Below are 22,243 nucleotides of genomic sequence, written 5' to 3' on the forward strand. Positions count from 1 at the left end.
GCTTATAACATTCCGCTGTTGTCTGATATCGTTCGCAAAATAAGACAAAATTAGACCCGAACAGTTTCACAAATGAAATGTCCTAAATCACAACTAATAAGCTCTCCCTATTTTTCATTAACACGTACTCTGTAACTTTTAATCAAAGACACTGAGTGCAGCTGAGACACGTCAGAGGAGACCTGGCCCTCCCAACTGATACTGGCTTCCCACAAGGTTTTTTTAATCCATTTATTTACCATTGGAGATTGGGTTTCTCGCCACAGGGCCCTGTTGGCTTGCTCAACGGGAGACTGTAAACACCATGCACTGTGCTGTGTTTGACCTTTTCTGTGTTTCTTATTTTCTCCTGTAGAGCTGTTTTGGAACACTGCGCATTGTGAAAAGCGCTATACAAAATATCTTTAATTCAATTTAATTTTTCTTTTGTTGGTGAAGGAAACCCAAGGTGTTTACCTGAAAACTGCCTACATCACTGTAATTGAGGCTTAACCAGCTACAACATAAGAACAACATGTGCTGTATGCATCATTCCACTTACCTTAAATGTTCTTATGTAGACCAGAATTTCAAGTTTTCTTGCTTCGCTTTGAAAAGTTGCAGAGTCGCTATTCTGAAATTTGACGTCAGTGATCTTCTCCTAAGTGTGCAATTTTACAAGTTGAACTTAGATTTATAGACGTCAAATATCAACCTTTTAAAAGACGGAAAAATGTTTAACAAGCTAGTCCCAGTACACAAAGCAAAGAAATTGGCCAAACATTACAATTAAATTGTTATGGCAGATGCTGTAGAAAAAGGAATATTATACTTACTCATTCTACTGAGTGGCTGCATTTGTGTTGTTAACCATATATCTCGATCCAAAAAACATCAAAATGAGAACACTGGATGATTATTATGTATATACTGAAATAAGGAAACTGTGAGAATGTTTCACTGGAGAAACGTGAAAGAAACATCAGTCCATTGCAGCTTTCAGATAGCGCCCTCTAGTGGGCAAAACATGAAAAATATTGGAAACCTTTAGAAAGTTTATTCAAACTGTTTTAAACCGGTTTACAGTGTCCATTAATTTACTGAATGTTAATTTGCAATTACAACAGCATAACAGGAGGTCACAATTCTAACTCTCATTTTCCTCCGTAAGACATCTAAACTTGCGTTCTTTAAAGCATAAAGCTGTTACACTCATTTTCTGTTGGTTTCTCACAAAATACTGTTATTTAATGTCTTATAATGGTTCATAAGAAATAATTATCATATACAGCACTGGTCAAAATTTTGCAGATTATCAATCAGATTATACAGCAGTAAATAACCGAATTTCAGTTTTACTGTACTTCTAAAGGAGTGTAATACCACAAACTAAAACCATTATATGTCAACTGCAATTGCACATATCAAAATATACAGCTCATTGTCATGTCTAAACCTGATTTCCTTTTACGCAAAGCATATCGCCTAAAACTAAAAGTTTCCAAGCGCTAGCCATCAAAGGAAAAGTGCAGTAGTGAGGACCCTGTAGGCCATGGAGAAGGTTGTGAACAATCCCACAATCCAGGCCAGACCTCTACTGGGCTGGGGAAGAGCAAACAGGTAAGCCACCGTGTGAATAAACCGTGAACCCACAAACACCCTGAAGTGCAACAGAGCGGCGGAGAGATCCGGACCCGTGAGAGCGTACAGAAGGCCGATTACCACAAAGGGAACGATGTTCTCCAGGTCATTCTGATGGCATCTGTGATCAGAAAGCATTACAAAACATCACTGCCTAAACTTCATCTCCATCAATACCGCAAATATATTTTATACACTTGCCTCCGCACCCGTTCAACATCAAGATCTACCCTGACCCACTTCCTCCGGTCTTCAGTGGTTTTGACCAAGTTGGTGTCCTCCAGGTTTGCAAAGACCTTTTGAGAAACAATCAATTTATTCAGGCGTGTAGAATATAACATTTGCACAGTTTGAGATTTAAAATGTACCTTTTTTGTCAAGCGCAAATAAGAAGTGATGGGGCCCATCAGCATCATTTTAAGGATGACTACGGTTGCATAGGTAGAGAAAGCCAGAAAGACCTCGGTGTCAATCATATGAGCAACCTCTGACATCTTTATTTAAACTGCTGCTGTAAGAACAAATGACCAACAAGCACAAACACAGGCATATTGTTTTTAAACACACACAGACTTTAAAGGTTTTAAAAGCAGACTGGAAAAACAAATACTTATGTTTACAAATATTTTACTTTGTTTTTAAAAAACAGTGCACGTTTGGTTGATATAACGAGCCTTTTAAAGGAACAGTGACACTTATCGTATTTTGTGTTTGTGCATGCTGCACAAGCGAATCATTTCAGATATATTTGAAATATTAAGAGGTTAACAAACGGCACAGTTTATTTATACACATATATCGACTTAAAGGTCCGCCAAGTGACACCAAATTCAAACTTTATCGTGTACCAAGGAGAAGGACGCCGCAAGCGGTCTTTGTGGAATGTCAAAAATGCATAAACGTGCACTTTTTAAAAACAGGCTAAGCATTAAACAGCACACGAATACACTACAGTATGAACTATAACCAAAGACATCATGTCGAAGACGATTTCTCACCTTTTTGAGGAAAATCGACCAACTCGGCGTTTATGAAGCACGCAACTCCTGAATTAACGTGAACCGGTGGGCGTGCCACGCCGGTTACGTAATAACTCGCGACAAATCATCCAGCTCACGTTCAAAATAACGACCACGCTGCTGTTTTCTGAAATATTTAGGGTTTCGAGCCCGAAGTGCTGAAAATCTATTGTTTTTGTAGTGATTTTTATTCTTCTTATTATTATTATTCCGCATTAAAACGCGTCGCCCAGCCCAAACCGTAAGTCGTAGAAACTCGCGACTTTGTCAGTTGGTTGTATCTGTGCAGGTTACTCAGATACAGTGAACCAGCCAAATCGGCCCATAGGTGGCGCTATAGCGATGGCCAATGCGTGTGGACTCAATGCTCGTAAACCGGATGTCGCACAACAAAGTGTTTGGTGTCATTGGAATCCTTGGCTCTAAACTTAAAAAATGGCTATCTTTCTTACTGTTTAAGTTATTTACTGTAATAAAAGCATAATCTTAAAAAAAAAAAAATTAAAAAAAAATTGCTATCTCCGATTTCAGGTATGCAAATTTTTCGCCATCGGCCAATGAATTTTGAGCACTCATTAGACAGGGTTAACGGGGGCCGATCGAAACGACACTCGCTGGGCTTGTTCGACTCGTGGTCCTGAAGGTCTGTAAGCAATATGAACTCATTCGGCCACCGGGGGGGCGAAGTAACGGTTTTAGAGTGCATAAACAATTGTGTATCACGTGACATTTGACATATACTCAAACTATTTACATCAAGTGATAGCTCTTCTCATTCTGAACAACTTTGCCTCTGGACACGCGTCTGTCGATCAAACGGTTCGTGAGTTATCGCTGATGTTAAAAACCTACTTTGGCGAACTAGTCCTTGGTTTTTCAACCGATCGGAACAAAACCAATGCAGACGACTTCTGTGGAGTGTGAATGTAAATAATCATTGAAAAAAGTTGAAATTTCCTTTCACCGTCGCTTAGGCACAAAAATTTTAAATGGGCGGAGCCTATCACATTAAAATGGCCATAAATCCAGAACGTATTAATAGGTCAATAATGATTAAAAACATGTTGAGTTTTTCTGTTGTGTGACGATTACAGGGTCCTTTATAATATTAACGTGAAGAATGTAAGTTAAAGGTCGCTACTGCTTAATAAATTATCCAACTGACTAGCAATTAAGTAGTATAATACATATGAAGAACCCTGGAGGAATGTTTGAGACCGAACACTTATGAGCTTCGCGTGATTCCCGTCTCATCTACCCGAGGATTGCTGCTTAATCCTGTCATTTTTCTGTGTGTAGGACTTTGATCCGTCGTGGGTGTGTTGGGGAGTGCCTCCTGAGCCTGTTCAATGATGTCACAGTGGCTTGGATGGCTCAGATGACGAGAAACCCGTTATTACTGCTTGCAGTTATATTTTATTTGTACATTTATATTTAATTCATTTCTTTTTTTTAGTAGGCAAGTTCATTTTTAACTTCATCTCTATTTTAACCTTTGGCACATTCTTCTGTTAATATAATGAATAAATGTACTTTTACACTTGCATAAATAACTGCTGAAGTTACATTCAAATGATACACTGCGTAACATTGTTGAACTGAAAAAACTCACCACCTAATGCATTGAGATACAAAAATGAATGTAAGAATATACAATATTTATGCTGAGTGTGATGACCTGGTAGCCATGATGTCACTAGTCTTCATGGTCTGATGTGCCCACTGACGCTGGTTTTACTATTGACAGTAGTTCATTTCTTTAATAGTACAATATTATAAAGTGAAAATTGTAAAAAGGATAAACAATATCATTTAAAGCACACCCCCTCCCCAACTTCTTCACATTGCAGTGGACATTAAATGAAAAGTGCAGTAGTGAGGACACTGTAGGCCATGGAGAAAGTTGTCAACAATCCCACAATCCAAGACAGACCTCTAGTGGGCTGGGGAATAGCCATCACATAGGACACCGTGTGGATAAACCGTGAACCCACAAACACCCTAAAGTGCCACAGAGCGGTGGAGAGATCGGGGCTTGTGAGAGCGTACAGAAGACCAATTACCACAAAGGGAACAATGTTCTCCAGGTCATTCTGGTGGCATCTGCAGTTAAAAGAAAAATTGAATGTAAGGAATCCAGCTTGACTGGTAACATGAGGTTAGACTGCTCACTTTGCTGTTACCTTCGAACACGTTCTACATTAGGATTGGTCTGGAGCATCCTTTTTCTTTCTTCTGGATCTTTAGAGACCCTTCTGGTGTCTTCCCAGTTTGAAAAGGCCTGTTTAACAAACAGAATGATTCGACTTGTGGACCTCAAACGTCATCACATGTTTTCTGGTTAAACTTAAACCACAGAGCAATCAAAGAACAACACTGGCCTAAGTTGTAGTACTGTCATTTAATGACTTTAAGCCATAGATACACCGAAACAAGCCAAACAGTATACCGGTGCTTTTTAAAGTATTGCAGTCAAATAGCATACTCCTCATTTGACTATTTCAAATAAAAAAATGTACACTTCCTTGTTTGATAACCCAATGTTTTGTTAAGGTAACCTGTTTAATATAGGAGCCTGAAAGATCACAAGGATTCTCATTTTACGAATAACTATCATTAAAACCAATAAAGGACTTTTTTGCATAGCTATTTACATTAAACAGACGTTTTTAAAGCAAATGCACCTTTTCGGCCATCCTGTAGTATACAGTCAGAAATGACATGAAGATCATTTTGAGGACGACAATGGTGGCATACGTGGAGAAGGCCAGAAACACATCGCTGTTTATCAGGTGGGCCATTTTCCAATAATTCCTGCCAAGAATATGCAAGTACAAAAAAATACAGAAATCTCAAAACGAATATGGCACACACACATATATATATATATATATATATATATATATATATATATACAGTTATACTTACACAAACACACATATATACAGTTATACTTACACACACACACACATATATATATATATATATGTGTGTGTGTGTGTGTGTGTGTAAGTATAACTGTTTAAGCAACTGAAAGAAAGGAAGTTAAAGTCTGTTAACGCTGTATTTTGATTTCGAGACAACAGCGTCTGTTGGAAAAATATCACATACTTGCTCAACTTTAAAAGTTAGTGACACAACGGATAAACAAAACAACGCACATTGTGCAAACAGCACGATATGATTCATATTACTTTTATTTTACGAGAAATTAACTTAAAAGTTACTCTCTTCTCGTTTTTAACACGTTGCAACATTTAATATATCATTCAAATTGACTGTTTAACCATGAGCGCGTACAGCCTCGCTTAGACTGTCACAATGGCCGCGTACTTTAGTCTTTTGCTATTGTCGTTAAACTCATACTTTTGCCCGTGTGTAGCGTTAAAGTGTATGAGCTTTGCATACTCGACTTCCTATCAAAATGTAACAAACTAACTCAGATACTCTTTAGATTTGACTGCATGCTTACCTGGACGACAAACTGTAGAGATCACAAGTGCTGTCAGTCTGTGCTGTGCACTAAACAGAAAAGCGAGGCATAGGACAGCCTACTTGGACCTACGCCAAAGTATTGCTTCACTTTCTAGCGATTTCTCGCATTCTTCTTGTTTTTCTGGCACTACAGGTAAATCGATGAATAATTTCTCAATATTTATATTATTTGAACAGGGTGATACAAATTATTCAATGCAATAACTGCCTTTGGCACATGCATAAATCTGCTGGCAAGTTCATGTGTGCGTTTATGTTATTTTTTAAGCCTGTTTGTCAGCTTATGCAAAAGAGAAGTGTGGATTTACACAGTGCAATTCAAATTCACACAGTTTATAAGGAAAGTCATCTTTCTTTTTGCCCGGGCAGGAAAAATGTGTTTTATATTTGCCTTTTAATAATTGCTGATCCACTGTAACGCTATCAATTTGTTTGTAATTCCCAATATGGCCCCACCTCTCCATTAGAAATCCAATACTCATTTTATCTCAAAATCACAGGGAGATATGCATTTTCCCAAATCGTTCATGTTCAAGAATATCTCAAGAAAATTGTTCAAGTGACTGCAGTCTAACGGGTGAATTCTGTGTTTTTACATCAACATCTATATAAATTGACATTTTATTGTCAGATTTTCTTTGTGTTATGCTCAACCCCACGTTCTGAACACAGCATCACTACGCATTTAGCTGCAGAGTGAGGTAGGCCTACTTCCATCAATCTCAAATCAAAGGAATCACGTCTCATAGTCGTACTAGTCTTTCTCTGGGCCTGTCATCTCCAGCAGCACAAAATCTCAAAATGAGAAGTTACACTGAGTGAAGACCAAGGCACCTTCTGCCTCCTTACAATTACGCCACTGTCACGCTAAACTGCTGTACGTCATGTTGCCATTGTGCTCCTGTTTTCGCAAGCCATCACAGGTGCGAACAACGTCCTTATCTCTGCCGGAAAATATTCGGTCTTTGCATATGCATAAGGTGCGACAGAAAGTGCCAGGCGGGGAAGCGGTAGATAAAGAAGGTGTACTGATGAGATATTCTCCTACTGACGTCGCCTGTTTGCTGGCTTCTCCAAGTAATATGTTTTACCTCCTGTTTACAGTTTCAGGAGAAGCAGCGCTACTTTTCTAGAGGTATACATGAGAAATGTCAATCAACACAGGACAAGAGATATGAAGATGTTGTACCGCACTAGTATATTTAACAGATTTTTGTGGCAGGTGTCAACACACTCACTATCTGAACAGTAATGCAGGAAGACACATGTGGTAAGTGGTTGGTTTCACATGTAATAAAAAACACTCTTTGTCATGCATAAGCCTACACACAGAATTGACTTTGTGTGTGATGTAATTTTGTTGATGTTAAGATATTTTGAAGTAGTCGATCAGAGTTGAGATTACTGGTTTTATAACATTTCTTGCGCACACACACGTAGCCTATCAGGTACAACCCAATAACAGATGTTATGGCAGGACAATTGATGTATGTGTCGCGGAAGGCAAAGCAAAACAAGGTAACTAGGTCTCTGCCTGTACAATCTCTTGTTGATTTGTATTATTCACTGTTTCACAGAGACAGGGAGAGTACGAGAGCGCGCGAGCGCGCGAGCCAAATAATGCAGTATGATTTCCCAAAAGGAGCCGTTAATGGCCAACACATGAATTGATCTCTCACCAGTCTCACCAGTAATTGTGATGCCGACTGCGGTGTCACTTTATTGATTTTTCACTGGTAGCCAACTTGCGCCCGGGTTGTAGGACAACGATGACTAAATAACAGCCAGACCAATGATCTTAATGCTAGGAGCCAAGCACAGCTATTGATTTCATTACTGAATGCCTCCCAGGCTCCAAGCACATACATTTTTTTATCGACCCAAGGCGGCGTCTACACTTCTTCCTGTGCTGTCACATGCACTGTGCCAGGGCATTGTACGCAGGATGCCGACTACGTACAAATACATGGCGTCCATGTATGTGCACAATATGCATTTTCCATCATGCAATTAGTATATGGAAGATTTATAGGACTGAGCAAATTTAGGATGGAGGATAATGTAAGGTTGATTTCAACCCAACAATGGGCCAATAAGGGGCAAAGCCAACTGCTGGGTTTTAAATTAGCCTATGCCTGGTTGTGTTAACCCGTTGTTGGGTCGAATATTTTTTAGGGGTTAAAAATTGAACCCAATTTGCCCCTTTTGATCCAAAGCTGGGTACGATCATAACCCGGCATTTTTTAGAGGTTGAAGACCCCATAAAATCAAAAGTAGGTTTACATGCATGAACCTTGCAGCCATCTTTATATTAGTGTATTCCTACGTTAACTCAATTTAATTGGCACAGATAAGGGCATTTTAAACGTACAATCTACCGCTACCTGGAAACTCAGGAAAAATACTGATGACTAATGTTGCACTACACACATTCATTCGGATGCTTTTGAGAGCATAATGCGCCTGCAACCAACTAGAAAGCAGTAAATAAGGGCTGTGGCATAACCTATCAAAGAAGCTTGTCATATGGGAACTGAAAGATAAAAAGTTATAGTGTGTGTACACCAGTCTTTAACGCGTGACATAAAACGATTACATCAAAAACTTACTTCCTTCCTTTTACTCCAGAATGTTGTTGTCTCTAACTTATTGTGCAAATCTTGAGTTCCAACAATCTATCCTTTAACAATGACCTGTAATGAGCAGAGCCATTAAGAATAAAAAGGCTACTTGTTCTGCATTTCATTATGGCGAACATTAATGCTCATTATCCTAAAGGCCTTGTTTCCACTTCAGCCTCACCTAAACTCCGAATTTAATTGCAAAGTTAGTCAACCATCACAAATGTTGGCTAATGATCTATTATGACAATTAAACACTTACAAATTACGTTAAATATAACTGGGCTAAAATATGTTTTAAAGGTGCTGTGTGTAATATTCGCATAGAGGATCTACTCACAGAAATGCAATATACTATACATAACTAGGTTTTCAGAGGTGTAAAAAAAACCTTACACGAAACGTTATGTTTTTATTTTCTTAGAATTAGCTATTTCTATCTGCATACACCTTGGGTTTTCTTGCTTCTTGCATGGAATTCGCCAGGTTGTTTCTACAGTAGCCCTAAATGGACAAACTGCTCTACAGAGCGCGTTTCGTAAATACGTTAAATATCCACAACATCGTTGTCCTGTGTCAGCCACCGTATTGCTTCAAAAGGGAGGGGTGGAGTGAGAAATCTTGCGAAATGGAGATCAGGGTCATCACCTACATGACTATCCAGGTGGCTTCACAGTTCAGGTTATCCGGGCAAGACTTTTTGTAGAGTCAGAATGCATTTAAGCAGGTTCACATTTTCCATAACTACAGGAAAAGTTTTGCGAACTAAATCTCTCCCCTTTATCACGAACATACTTTTAGTCAACGAACTTTGTTAATCATCTCCTATTTCTGAAAGCAGCCTGACCCCTTTCCGTCGCAGGGGTCTACGAGCGAGTTACGTCACACTTTTAGGCGGAAGGTCTCGTATCGGATGTGGCTCCAGGGTGCAAATTAAGATAATTACCTATGGCGAATTTCTCGATAAGTGGCCCTCCAAACGCAGACGATTCCACGTTCACGCTTACTTAATGCACATCCGAACAAAAGCGAGCGCTCCTGCTAGGCGTAACGCTTGGGTCCCGGCGCTCGGCGGGAGGGCATGTCTCATTAGGATGCTTATTTTAACGAAGCGTCTCGGCGCTGCAGATCACTGTGCTGCCCCACGGATCCGCTCTCCCCCTCACAAAGGGAAATAAATCTCTTTTCGGCAGGATAATTACCGAGATAATTTTATCCGTAATGATGCTTGTCAGTCAGAAGAGCTGATGAAATTAGAGATGTTCTTGTGTAAGAAAAAAACGAGAATCCCAGCAGATTTGTCTGTCAAGAACGAAAAGGGATGAGTAAAGAAACTAGTGAAAAAAACTTTCTTGGGTTCAACCTTACACGTAATTGTGTTCAGGGATAAGAACCCTGCTATCTGGATGTTCTTAAAGGAAGTCTTTGTTTACTCACCCCCATGTAATGCTGTTATTGAAAACTAAATCTGTTTTTAAGAAATTCTTCCAGTTTGAAGTAATAATAAATTAAACATTGAAGTTGCCCATTCAATTTTTGTCATCATTCGCTGATAATCGTAACAACGGTTCTGTATGAGAATGCACACAAAACATAAAACTTCATGTCTGCGCAAGATTATTCGAGAACAATGGCTTTTAATGCTTTTTGGTCTGTTACTAACGCAATGCTTTCATACGGCTTCAGAAGATTTGTGTGCCAAGACATGCAATTTTCATTTTTGTATGAATGTTCCTTTAATCTAATGTTTTGACTGCATAATATAAACCAACAAAATGAATGACACTGCATTAACGCTGGTCTTGAGAGATAAAGCTGGTTTATAATAAATGGCCGCTTCCCATTGGTGGACATCATATTGTAGCCTATTTCTTTCCACTTAATTTGCTCCTCACACACACGCAGGACAGTAAACACGTGGATATGCTCAACATTACAGCTAGGAAAGCAAAGACAGCCATTTAACAAAAAAGAAAAACCAACAACAGTGCCTTAACACAACATGGAAAGCAGGAAAGCCAATACTAACTCGAGTGGCACCGCATATGCAAAGCCTTGATCTAAGATATGAATTCTCTTAACTTCTACGGGCTTTCAAAAAGGGGCTACTTAAATGATTTCAGAGGCGCTGCGTTTCTCCAACGTGGCAAAGGTAGAGCCCTCCTGCGGATTTGGGAAGATAAAAGGTGCTCAGGCAGACATCACGACAGGTTTGTTATATTACTTAGCATAAGCACTGCCAAGCATCCCTTAAAGGAATAGACATCTTGTGTTTTTCCTCCTTTAACAAAAAATTAACGGCGAAGAATTGGGACTCTGCTCTGTGTTGTATCACGCAACAAAGGCGCGCCAACAATCGCTTATTATGTCAAACTTTGACAATGACAGAATTGGAACAGGGCTTCTTCGCCGCTCCGTCCCCCACTGGGAGCCCCCCTACACGCACAACTCTGAAAGAAAGTTTACTTTCGCTGTCAAAGAAAATTACGTTCATTTGCATTTGTAGAGCATAGCAGACCAGCAAAACCAGTAAGGTTGGGCAACCTACAAAAGATTAAGCAAAGTGTAGATTTGCTTTGATCTCTACTGAATGTACTGTGTTAATATATGCTCAATTATACAGTTCTCTGAGTTTGTAGATGTTTTCCAAGTTCATATTCTATATTTTTTACTTTACTGAAACTAATAATATGAATGTTAACACAGTCAGTTAATTCAATTGACTTAATGTTCAAAGTTCCCAGATCTGAGTAACAAAACCAGTCCAATTGTCAGTCAAACCACACAGTTTGGAAAAAGCACCAACATTGATGGTGTTGCCAAGTACAGATAATCATTGGAGTCTATTTCCGTCTGAAATCAACTCACAGACAAGCTGTCATTCTTCACAAAAGAAAGAAAACAGAAAAAGTCAAGGTTTTAAACAGTTAAAACCAGTTAATTCCACCAATTCCACGTTTATGACACTAATAAAAGACTAAACAACAAAGCACATAATTCCAAGTAATTCTGCTCGGGAACATAAAATAAATACACCTCATACGCAGTCATTAACTGAAAAAGGTTTCCAAATGAATGCAGTAAAAGAGACTAAAGGTCGATTCTGGGGGATAAGGGTTGGCATGGCGCAGCGTGAGAAAGCAAAAAGTGTTTGCTGATAGGAAGGGTCTTCATCGTATGCTAGCCTTCATTGGCTTTGCAAGATGGTGGCCCTGATCACCGACAGGAAGGAGCAGACCGCCGGGACATTGATGGATTAATCAAAGCTAATGTTCTTTTGATCAGCGGGTGCAACCAGCCGCCATAAGTAGGTGAGAAACGCTCCATCTTTTATTTACCCGCTCGCGAGGTCCCTCGTTGACTGACGCCGCTTACTTCAAAAGACTCTCTGACAATTCTGTCACAGTTCTGACTGATAGAAAAAAGAGTTTCATATATATTTTCCCTTGACAGTAGATTTTTTTAATCGTTTCCAGCCTTGTTCGGATTTAATGTGTGTCGAGGAAGAGAATAAAAGTCTCATGTTTACTTCATGACTGTTTCCTCTTTCGTCTTGCTATCTGGTGGGTTGTCCTCTTTTTTTGCAGCGTGCCATTTTATGCTCCGCTGCCTGTCATATAGACACCCAGGGAAACTTCATGCAACTTTTTGTTTTTCACTATAATTTATCCCCGTTTCTTTCAGGTTTCAGGGTCAAGCCTATAGTGACATTTTTACCACTGTATATATGAACGTGAATATGCCTTAAAAACAGCCTGCAATGTTAACTCCGTACATTCTACTTTGACACCTTCCTGACAGAAAAAACTGACTGTCTGCAACAAAATACTGTTTAGCGGTCAGTTAGCGAACACAAGGAAATAATCGACCACAAATGCCAGAAGGGATGTTCGCACTGTTCTGTTTTATATCTTTTTCAAAGCACATTAAGTAAAGACTGCATCTGAAAAATCTCACTTTAAGTTGGATGAAGGTACTGTAGACCCACCTGACAGAAATAACCTTCACCGTCATGTCTCATGTGGGTTGACTTTAAATGAACTGTTGGATTTGTTTGCAAGCGTGTTGAATTTAAGGCAAAGCTGAAGGACTTACTCAGGGTCCTTGAGGTTCAGGTGCTTCTCAAGTCTTCTGGAAGTCTCTCAGGGAAACATTTAACGGGAGATGAGAACAAACCATCTCAACACGTATACAAACAGACAACGCATACTATAGTTTGAAATAAAACACTTACAGTTCTTCTCTCCATCCCTCACTTCCTCATTCTAGTTTCCTTTTTAACCTCCGCCATTGATGTTTTCCCCAATGTCAGCGCAGACTTTAAACACCAGCAGACTCGCTCAGAAGAGTCCGTCGAGATGCCCCATTCCAACAAACAATTCCATCTCTTCCTCACACATCCCTTTCACCCATCAATGTCACGTCAACCGATGTGTTGATAAAAGCTGATCACTTTGTCCCTCGCTGGTAGGTTTCAAAGTAAAAAGTGGAATATTTTAGGACGAGCAGCACCAATGGCGATTTCTAGAAGTTTACCCCATGAGATTCGAGGATGCCCGGAGAACCTGTTTGGATTGTACAAACTCTCTCTTTCGCTCCATCTCGTAAACCTTCGGCAGGCTCCATGGAGTCACTCTACCTGTGAAAGTTTTGTTAAACAAACAACAAGCTTTCATCTTGAGAAGCTCAATCATTGAATGCAGATGAACGTGACTTGGTCCAGCCAGCTAAGCTACATAAAATAAGCTTCTAATGAAGGTTAAAGAACTTCAATATATTCAATCCAAAGTCTCCTCATTCTCTTTGAACCTCATCAGTTCTATGGACATTTATATACAAACAAGTAAAATGTAATCTTTTTCTAGTGAACGTAGTAGCAATATTAGTGTAACTTGACTCTGAATCGTGAGTTTTAAAACAGCTTTTATAAAACTGCACAAATTGCCTCACAGGAGTCAGAAAGCACATCGATAATTACATTCGCCGATTAGAAAAATGCGGATCGATAAAGATCGCTCTCACGGTTTTGCGGTATCCATCAAATCCGTGGATGGAGCTCAATCCTTCAGCGTCACACCCTCAGACTCATCTCACCCTCTGAACCTCCTCCGCAGGCTTTTAATTTATTTGGAGCCCAGACAAATATTTCCATATTGATTACACTGTGACTGTGACCTTTGTTTGGTAATCCCAAACCCAGCCTAAAAATGTCCACGTCAATTAAAACCTGCATATCACTGTAAAAGAATGCTAAATAAATCATGTGGAGAAATACCCACGGGTTTTGTGACCATTCAATGGAAGTCAATGGTGGCCAACGTTGTTTGGTTACTAACATTGTTCAAAATATCTTCTTTTGGGTTCTGCATAAGAAAGTCATTCAGGTTCGGAACGACATGACGTTGAATAAATAATGAAACTGTAAGGATTTGAATTCCAGGTTTTGCTATATTGTATCTATATCACCATCCGTGAAACCTTGTTAGACGCCTTCGATCAAATCGATCCTAATGGATTATAAATACTCCGCTGATCTGTCAATGACAAATCATTTATCCACTGCGGATCTGTGAGTGATCAAGGCTAATTACCGTTTCCTCATTCATTTGAGCAGCAGCAGTAGAGTTGAACAAGTACGGCTGGAGCAAAGGTTCTTTGGAGAGCCAGACATCACACTGCCGATGCCAGGTGAGGCCCGAGCGGAGGTTTGATCTCGTATACATGTATTCCTTCACTACTCGGCCGCTGGGGAGCTGCGTGCCAAGGTCAACACTCAAAGACAACTGCAAGCAGAGAGAAACGCACCGCACGCCGCAGCCCTTTTGTTGAGCGCATCACCGCAGCATCAGAGGGTGCAGACTGACACTAGCGCAGTCCCCAGACAGCAGCCGTCGCTTATGGTTTCCCTCCCTTCGCAAGAAAAGCCAGCATACGTTCTAATTGCTTCATTAATATCATTAAGATGAATTTGTCTTCCCCACCTGGGTCACGTTCGGCTTTGTTGTTTAGATAAGGTGTGAGTTTTGATGACCTTCAACCCAAGCCTGTCTCCAGTGGTTGGAATTGAGCCCAATTTCTTAATGTAAAGTGTGCACGTTTTCCTAATGTCTTGGACGAATTAAAAAATATATAAATTGATTTATCTTAAGGAAATCTACGACTAGTTTGGCAATCTGGCAAGCACCCGACACTGCACACGTACAGTAAAAAGACGATACGTTTTATCACTTTCCATAATCGAGGTTGTCAAAACAAGCATGTTAACATACATTTGACACGAAACTGTCAAAGCTTCACTGTCATAAGTCAGCCAAACAACTGTTAGCAATTATGTGTCATCTCGCAGACATTTCGATGAACTGACATTTTGTCACAGAGCTTTTTACAGTCATTTTACTTCCTTTTGTCTCACAATACATTAAAATTCAACAGCCGGGAGATGATAGTGAATGACATGCTTTTAAAATTAAACCTCAGCGTACGCCTTATTTTACAGCACTTTCTTCAACTAAAACGCATGATTAGAAACCTTCAAGATCCGAGGCGCTCAAATGAGTGAAGAGTAACGCATGTACAGTATACAATTTATCACACGGAATAATGTGTTTCTATAGCAACTGATTATGAGGTGGGTTGATGTTGCCACATGTTAAAAGCGCACACACAGATCTTCAACAAACAAATGCCTATATGAGAAATGTGGTTGACAGGTGACTCGTGTCATTAAAAGTGACTTATTTTTGCCTGAAAACCTCACCCTGAGCGCACCATTTTTCACGACTACTGCAGGGAGAAAACATTTATGAATAAAACAGCAGAAAAAGCAATCAATCTGAAAAAAGAGATTTGTCAGAGCGAGTGAGAGGCAGACTGACCTGCTGACAGAATCAATCAAATTTCTCAAAGAACTAAGTTAATACTACAACGTACAAAAGAGGGTTTACCGATCACCTGATCTACATCTTGTGAACTGGATTAAAAATACACGATGAATGGATGACTTTAGCTTTTAGTTCATTTGGGCGGAAAACGCTGGGAACGCTTGCAGAAAAATTATAAAGGGATCTTAAGAACTGCACGTCAAATGTAATGAAACGCTTGAAATGCAAAACAGAAGACCTACATATGCTAATGAATAATTCACATGTGATTCAGTCATTCCCTTTGGCATCTCAGATGTTTCTTGGATTCATTTACATTTCATTCACTGCATGACCCCATAATCAAATTAGACTGCTGTAACAAATGGATATGTTCACAAAGAGTTGATTTGTGTGGTTTTGAGAGAAGAAAAACATCATAAAGGGCATGAATTCATTCTAATGGGCATTAGTATTCATCATCCTTTTTATTGGATTATATACAGAGGGATCCAAAACTCCGCGACCTCCGTAAACATTTGTATTCAACAGAAAAATAGAAGATTCAGCACCATTTGTGATTTGTGACATCCTTAATCCTCACAAATGATCAGGTTTTTACACAAACTTTTGCACAGTTTGCAAATAACAAAACTTGCAAAAATATTAAATAAGGTAAAAAAACAACTAGAGGTATCACATTTTTGGACCCCACTGCATATCTGGCAGCTCTATCAGCTTGTTTGAAATGTTAAAACACACAGATCGACGGGAAGCCATACGCTGCCTCAAGCAGAGAAAGTGATGGAGTAGGAGGCTGCGAGAGCGGCTAGAAAACTAGGGAAGAAAAAGGCAGAAAAGAGTGTGAGAAGGAGAGAGTGTTGTCTGTGGAGGAGAGATCAATCTGCAGGCTAACTCAATCCCTCAGCGTTATCTGGCTTGCTGGCGCGGGCCATGGGTCCAGATTGCAGATGATCTACATGCCTTTATGTAAGTGAAGCTAATCTGTCATGGCCTCGGGGAGGTGAAGAGAGCTGGAGGGAACGCTGGGACTCCATCACTCTTACTCTGCCCTGCCAGTGTGGCCTCATAAACGAATACAGGCAAGAGAGACTACAAACATGTGAAGAGATAGACAGACGGGTAGACGGCACTTCATTTTAGCACATGCCACAAACATGGATGACATCTATAATAGTGTAGCTTGTTTAGGAAACGTGCGATTCCTTTTGGAGTCCAAGCCTCGGTATTTAGTTTACATCCCAGAAAACAACACAAAACTCACCAAAATAAAAAATCATATGAAGATAACTATAAAGACAAAATCATTATATATTTAAAGTCACAGTGAAATTGAAATAATTTTATATATATAAAAAGGAATATTGACGATTTTTATCATTTATAATAGAAAATAATGGGCCCTATTCATCGTTCTAGGTGTTAAACGAGCCTTAAAACAGGTTGAAAATTAATTTGTATTAATTCGATAATTCTGTCTGGTTGCTGCTTCTTGCAAGAGATCTCGTGGGTCTCTCAGGACCGCTGAAACACCAGCTCTAAAACAGCGCTTACGGAGGTATTACGAAGCTCATTCGAGAATAGCTTTACACATTTCCCCGTGAATACAAATCTGTTCACGCTCCACTTTTCCAAACCTACTTTCTATACCTTCAAGTTTCCTTCTCGCTCCACTTCAACCTCTCGCCTCATTCCCCATTCCACAATTAATTCAGTCATTTATCCTCCGATTCCAGTCAAGGGCACGGCCCGAGATCTCTTAATTAAAGAAGAAAGGAGAAAAAGAAAGTTGTGGCGTCTTCAAACGAAACTCAAATCGGCATGAGGCAATACAGATCTTTTAAACTCCCTTAACCTCGCTTAATGAATCCCAAACACACACTTCAGAGATCCGTCTCTTTATTAATGATATTATTGCAGCTCAAGTCTAGTAATATCGGCCGTGGACATGGCCGTCGTAAGCCCAGCTGAAGCTTACCAAATGCGCGGGGTTGTCTGCAGAACAGCTGCTGGGAACTTCTTATAGAACGAGGTGATGTAAGAGGCCTTTGCACTGATGTAAAATGAGCCCTTTTACTTCTCATAGTTCGACAGACAGGTTGCACCATGGCATCCACAATTTTTTATGCATCATTTTATAAAACAATTTGCGTTTCTCAAGTTTTTCGGTGTTATAAAATACATTCTGTTTGTGGTGTATGGATATTCTTTCTTCGTTTCATCATTAGAATTCATTTTCTTTAGAAAGGGATTTGATCTTTTTCCATATATCTACCGGTTGTTTTAAACTATTCAAAGCTTTAATGGCCATTGAGGTTCAGGCCATAGGAAGTTCATGAAATGCTGGATAGCGCCCGGTCACGTAGTGGTAAATCTGTATTAACAAAAAGACAGAAGAGAATAAAAATTAATTAAAAATGAATCTAAGCTCTTAAAAACTACCGAAACAGAGGCTAATTTTCATCTCATTGATCACAGAAGTCCAAGGCAACACTGCTTCCGTTTCCAAACATAATGGCCGCAATTATCAGTTTATTACATCTGAAGTCAGAATAGACCAGCTTTAAAGGTATAAAACACAGCGTTGATGTCATTACCTGCCGCTCAATGTCAGCAAGCAAACTACTCGCTCCCAGTCTGAATAGGTGAGGATTCAGCCAATCGTCACCCAGTTCCTCTTTCATCAGGGTCAGCCACACCACAGACTCCTGCGCCGTACGAATGCCGCCCGCGGGCTTGAAACCCACCTGAGGTGATGACACAACGATCACTCATGCAGGCTGGTGGAAACACTGGAAGATTTATGTAAAGGAAGTTGATTTACTGGTAGAATGGGTTATTTACCTTATGCCCCGTTTTCAGGTAGTAGTCACGGATGGCCCGCACCATTACTACGGCAACGGGATAAGTGGCGTTGACAGATTCCTTGCCAGTCGAAGTTTTTATGAAATCGGATCCTAGTTGTAAGAAAAACAGTCTTGTAAACAATTGTTGGAGATTGACTTATGCTCTGCCCGTTTCTAGTCACACTTTATAATTGTAAGTACTTCGTAACTTTGGTTTTGTTCAGGTCAAAGTTCACCCGAAAGCGCTGTGAAGATGAAGGTGCACATTTTTAGCACCTCAACACGGGCATTGTCGGAGAGGCGTCAGCAGCTTTTGCCTCCCGACAGGACATTAGTCGTGAGGCCTGCAAAGGCCAGACAAGAACATATGGTCCCGTCGACATCGCGCAGAGGGTGTGCGTTCGTTCATCAATAAGAGCCTTCATTTCTCTCTTCCTCTCCTTCATAGCCAATTACGGTTTATCAGTGTTCCGACAAAAATAGAAGAGAAAATGACGCTTCTAATGGATGAAGCACAAACTGCGGACCGGTTCTAACCCCCAACAGCCCAGTCCCGCCCGCCCACCTCTCGAGTCTAATGACTGTTCATTACCGTACAGAGCAAGATGAACATTTTCCAGTTCATTAAAGATACGTTCTATGTGTTTTTCCTTTCTTTTATTCATCCCCCCCACCTCTTTCTCTCCCCTCAGACGCACTTGCACTCCATCGCTCACCCTCTTCCTCAAAATGACATAATCCTCCAGATTCGTTCTGGGGAGTCTTAATTACACGATAATGGATAACGGTTATTAAACGCGGGCGACAGTAATGAAGCTCTATTCATTTGCGCCGGAGCGGGGGGACACTGCCGGAGCGCGTGGGAGTAAAATAGCTCTGGCATCGCAGATTAATAGGTGAAATTATCATTCAATTTCAGAAACCTCATACGCAATTCATAGGAACAAGGGGAGATTAAGGAATGAACACGCCGACAAAAGCAATGCATTTTAATAACGATCCCTATCAGAGCCGCTGACAATTGGGTACAGTAATCGGCTTAATGTGCAGTGGCTATTTAAGCATACAGTCGCTTGCCTGATGTGTGCGTGTGTATTTGTGTGTGTGCGATCGGCCATCTGGAGGGGAGAGAGGAAAAATGAACAATAGCGCCAAGTGGTGGACAAAAGATCAAACTGCATTGGTCCTGATCAGGGTTGATTTTTGTAATGTTAATACTTCAAGTAAATTGAATGCATGTATCTTTATATTTAAAAGAAAGTAAAACTAGAAATCTGAATTACTATATATATATATATATATATAGAAAAGAATATTGAAATTTTGTATTATTCCAACTACAGTGGCGAAGATGGCTTGTTTCTCACCTGCCATCATGGACACCAGACTGGCCTTGTAGACGTTGGTAAAGGTTCCCAGTTCTCCCACTGCCAGGATGGTCTTCATATGTGCATCCCCACAGGACTCTCTGAACTGCTTAATCTCATCATATAGGGCTGAAAAGGTCATGAAGAAATATGTTAACCAGGTTTTTACACCAGTCATGAAACCGATGTAGAACTGTTCTCAACTGATGGGTAACAACACGAAAACAGGTCGCAAGACTATTTTAGATTTTCATGAATTGCATGTTTTTTACTAACTTCGATTGTTTGGCCTATGCAGTTTAAAATAATAGTAATACATTTTTTTGATGCTAAAATTCTTGCAGTGTACACACCTGCCCACTGTCCCGTAAGTGCCAATGTCCGGTTGATTACAATGTCAATCTCCATAGCACCATCCTCTACAGCCATACGGACTTCCTCCAGACGGGTCTTTAGTGGCGTCTGTCCGGCAGGAAAACCAGTGGCAACTAGCAAATGAAGCAGAGAAAATACATTTGTATTTAGATGTCTAAGGCATTAAAAGAAACTCTTTGAATAAAGTGTAGGTTTGAAAGTTTCAAATGTTCTACCTGATGCAACAGGAAGACTAGAGTTGGCCGCCTTTAAAGACTTCACAGCATCGGCCACCCGTGATGGATAAACGCAAACAGCAGCAGTTGTGATACCTATGAGTATTCACAAACATAATATACAGATTATTATACTTTTGCTTGTCTTCAATACTATTACATATATTTCAATAATATTACATATATTTTGCTAGTTACAAGTCGATCTCTTTCGTCAGGTTTTTTTTAGGATGGAGCTTTTACTCCCTCTAGCGGGCAGATATAGATAGCTAGTGGGCAGATTAGAAGAGAGATAGATAGATAGATAGATAGATAGATAGATAGATAGATAGATAGATAGATAGATAGATAGATAGATAGATAGATAGATAGATAGATAGATAGATAGATAGATAGATAGATAGATAGATAGATAGATAGATAGATATACACATACACATTAATGTTATGACTCAGGTGTGTCCATCAATAAAAACTAATTAAATGATATGTTGATTTAAAAAAATGCAACAGTATTGCTGAGAAACGTCTTAAAAGAAATATAAATCATAATATTCAAATTATGCATTCGAAAAAATGTGATTCAATCTGAACTATTTACTATTTTGAAACTGAATTTAAAACACACAAATACACAGTGATGTTGATATATTATTTCATGTTTAGTTAGTCATTTACACATGCTTAAACTTCTGAGGCACCTTGTTCAGACAAACCTTTGTCATGCATGTCCATGCTCTTTAGCAGGTCGTGACGTATCGGCAGTGTGGCCTTCATACAGAGGCGATGGACATTAGATGGCGTGTCATCTCCAGCAAGGGTTGTCAGATCAATGCACGTGACAGCTTTTAGCAGCCATGCTGCCTACGGCAGAGGATGAAAGTGTGTGATTTTACAAAGCAAACAACAAAACACTTCAACCAAGGCCCTATACATAATATCAGCAGGCACAAACAAAACCTTTGCATCAGCTCCTCTGAATCTTTACCTGCCACTGTTTTTTGGCAACTTTGCGTCCCTGTATCTGTTGGGCTCTCTTCAGAACAGCCTGTGTGTTGACTCTGACTTTTGACACCCATTCCAGATCTAAAACACAGAACAAATCATAACACTGGGATCTATATGGTTTAGTATGGTTCTTCTCCTTTGCTAAATCAAAGTCACATGAAACATGGACCGTGTGATATTCATTAAGGTACTGTATCCACGTCTCTTCAATTGCATGCATTCTTCAGATAAAATGCATTCATTAAAACTCAAAAAATGATGATTCAATGCTGTCTACATGTACACAGGCCATAGAGAGGGTGGATTTAGAAAGCTCAACACATGTCAGAGTAAGTTACACATTAACCACTCTTGAAATAAACGTAGCACAACATATTTGCGATGGTAGACGTATCCAAAGGTCTACCACAACGCATGTAAAATAATATTAGTTTGAACTTGCAATCTGTCTTCTGTAACGTTACTTTTTAAATGTTTATTATATCGCGTGCGTAACGTAACGCTTTGCGCTATTTACAAGCGGTTAAAAAACGTAACGTGAAATAAAAACAACACACTCACCAAGATGCATTCCCGGATTTCTAGCAGACATGATGAAATATAGATAAATCAGGGAAATGAATTAAAATACTCGGGTTGTTTAGACCTAAGCCGCTCGCACATTGACAGTTTTCACGCTACCGCTGCGTCTTCCGGGGTGACGTCCCTGCTGCGTGATTTCAGCCAATCATATCACAGCCAAACGGGGCGTGCGTGACGACGTTTACAGAATTGATCACGTTTTTTATAAACAAAA

General features: G+C 39.8%; 3 protein-coding genes across 5 annotated transcripts; all 3 read right to left on the reverse strand.

Moving 5' to 3' along the window:
* Window positions 1-815: 815 nt before the first annotated feature.
* mgst1.1 (microsomal glutathione S-transferase 1.1) lies at window positions 816-12,966 on the reverse strand. Of its 2 annotated transcripts, none has more exons than XM_079454178.1 (4): window positions 12,851-12,966; window positions 1,989-2,131; window positions 1,822-1,916; window positions 816-1,741 (listed from the first exon to the last, which is right to left on the reverse strand). In XM_079454178.1, the coding sequence occupies exons 2-4, from the start codon at window positions 2,112-2,114 to the stop codon at window positions 1,495-1,497; spliced, it is 468 nt and encodes a 155-aa protein (XP_079310304.1). In that variant the 5' UTR covers window positions 2,115-2,131; window positions 12,851-12,966; the 3' UTR covers window positions 816-1,494. The 2 variants fall into 2 exon arrangements, with proteins under 2 accessions (XP_079310304.1, XP_079310305.1); XM_079454179.1 differs by lacking the exon at window positions 12,851-12,966 and adding an exon at window positions 2,619-2,686 and having other exon boundaries at window positions 1,989-2,128.
* Window positions 2,850-12,302, reverse strand: LOC306892853 (microsomal glutathione S-transferase 1-like). Of its 2 annotated transcripts, none has more exons than XM_079454180.1 (4): window positions 6,112-6,250; window positions 5,324-5,453; window positions 4,823-4,920; window positions 2,850-4,742 (listed from the first exon to the last, which is right to left on the reverse strand). In XM_079454180.1, the coding sequence occupies exons 2-4, from the start codon at window positions 5,438-5,440 to the stop codon at window positions 4,496-4,498; spliced, it is 462 nt and encodes a 153-aa protein (XP_079310306.1). In that variant the 5' UTR covers window positions 5,441-5,453; window positions 6,112-6,250; the 3' UTR covers window positions 2,850-4,495. The 2 variants fall into 2 exon arrangements, with proteins under 2 accessions (XP_079310306.1, XP_079310307.1); XM_079454181.1 differs by lacking the exon at window positions 6,112-6,250 and adding an exon at window positions 12,094-12,302 and having other exon boundaries at window positions 4,038-4,742.
* A 1,992-nt stretch (window positions 12,967-14,958) lies between the features above and the next one.
* dera (deoxyribose-phosphate aldolase (putative)) lies at window positions 14,959-22,164 on the reverse strand. The gene is made up of 9 exons (XM_079454172.1): window positions 22,009-22,164; window positions 21,428-21,525; window positions 21,156-21,303; window positions 20,440-20,535; window positions 20,203-20,337; window positions 19,850-19,978; window positions 18,481-18,593; window positions 18,234-18,383; window positions 14,959-18,010 (listed from the first exon to the last, which is right to left on the reverse strand). Exons 1-9 carry the CDS (start codon window positions 22,037-22,039, stop codon window positions 17,954-17,956), a joined length of 957 nt encoding a protein of 318 aa, XP_079310298.1. The 5' UTR covers window positions 22,040-22,164; the 3' UTR covers window positions 14,959-17,953.
* Window positions 22,165-22,243: the final 79 nt, after the last annotated feature.

This window comes from Barbatula barbatula (genome assembly GCF_947034865.1).
Source record: "Barbatula barbatula genome assembly, chromosome: 4".
NCBI classification, from domain to species: Eukaryota; Metazoa; Chordata; class Actinopteri; order Cypriniformes; family Nemacheilidae; genus Barbatula; species Barbatula barbatula.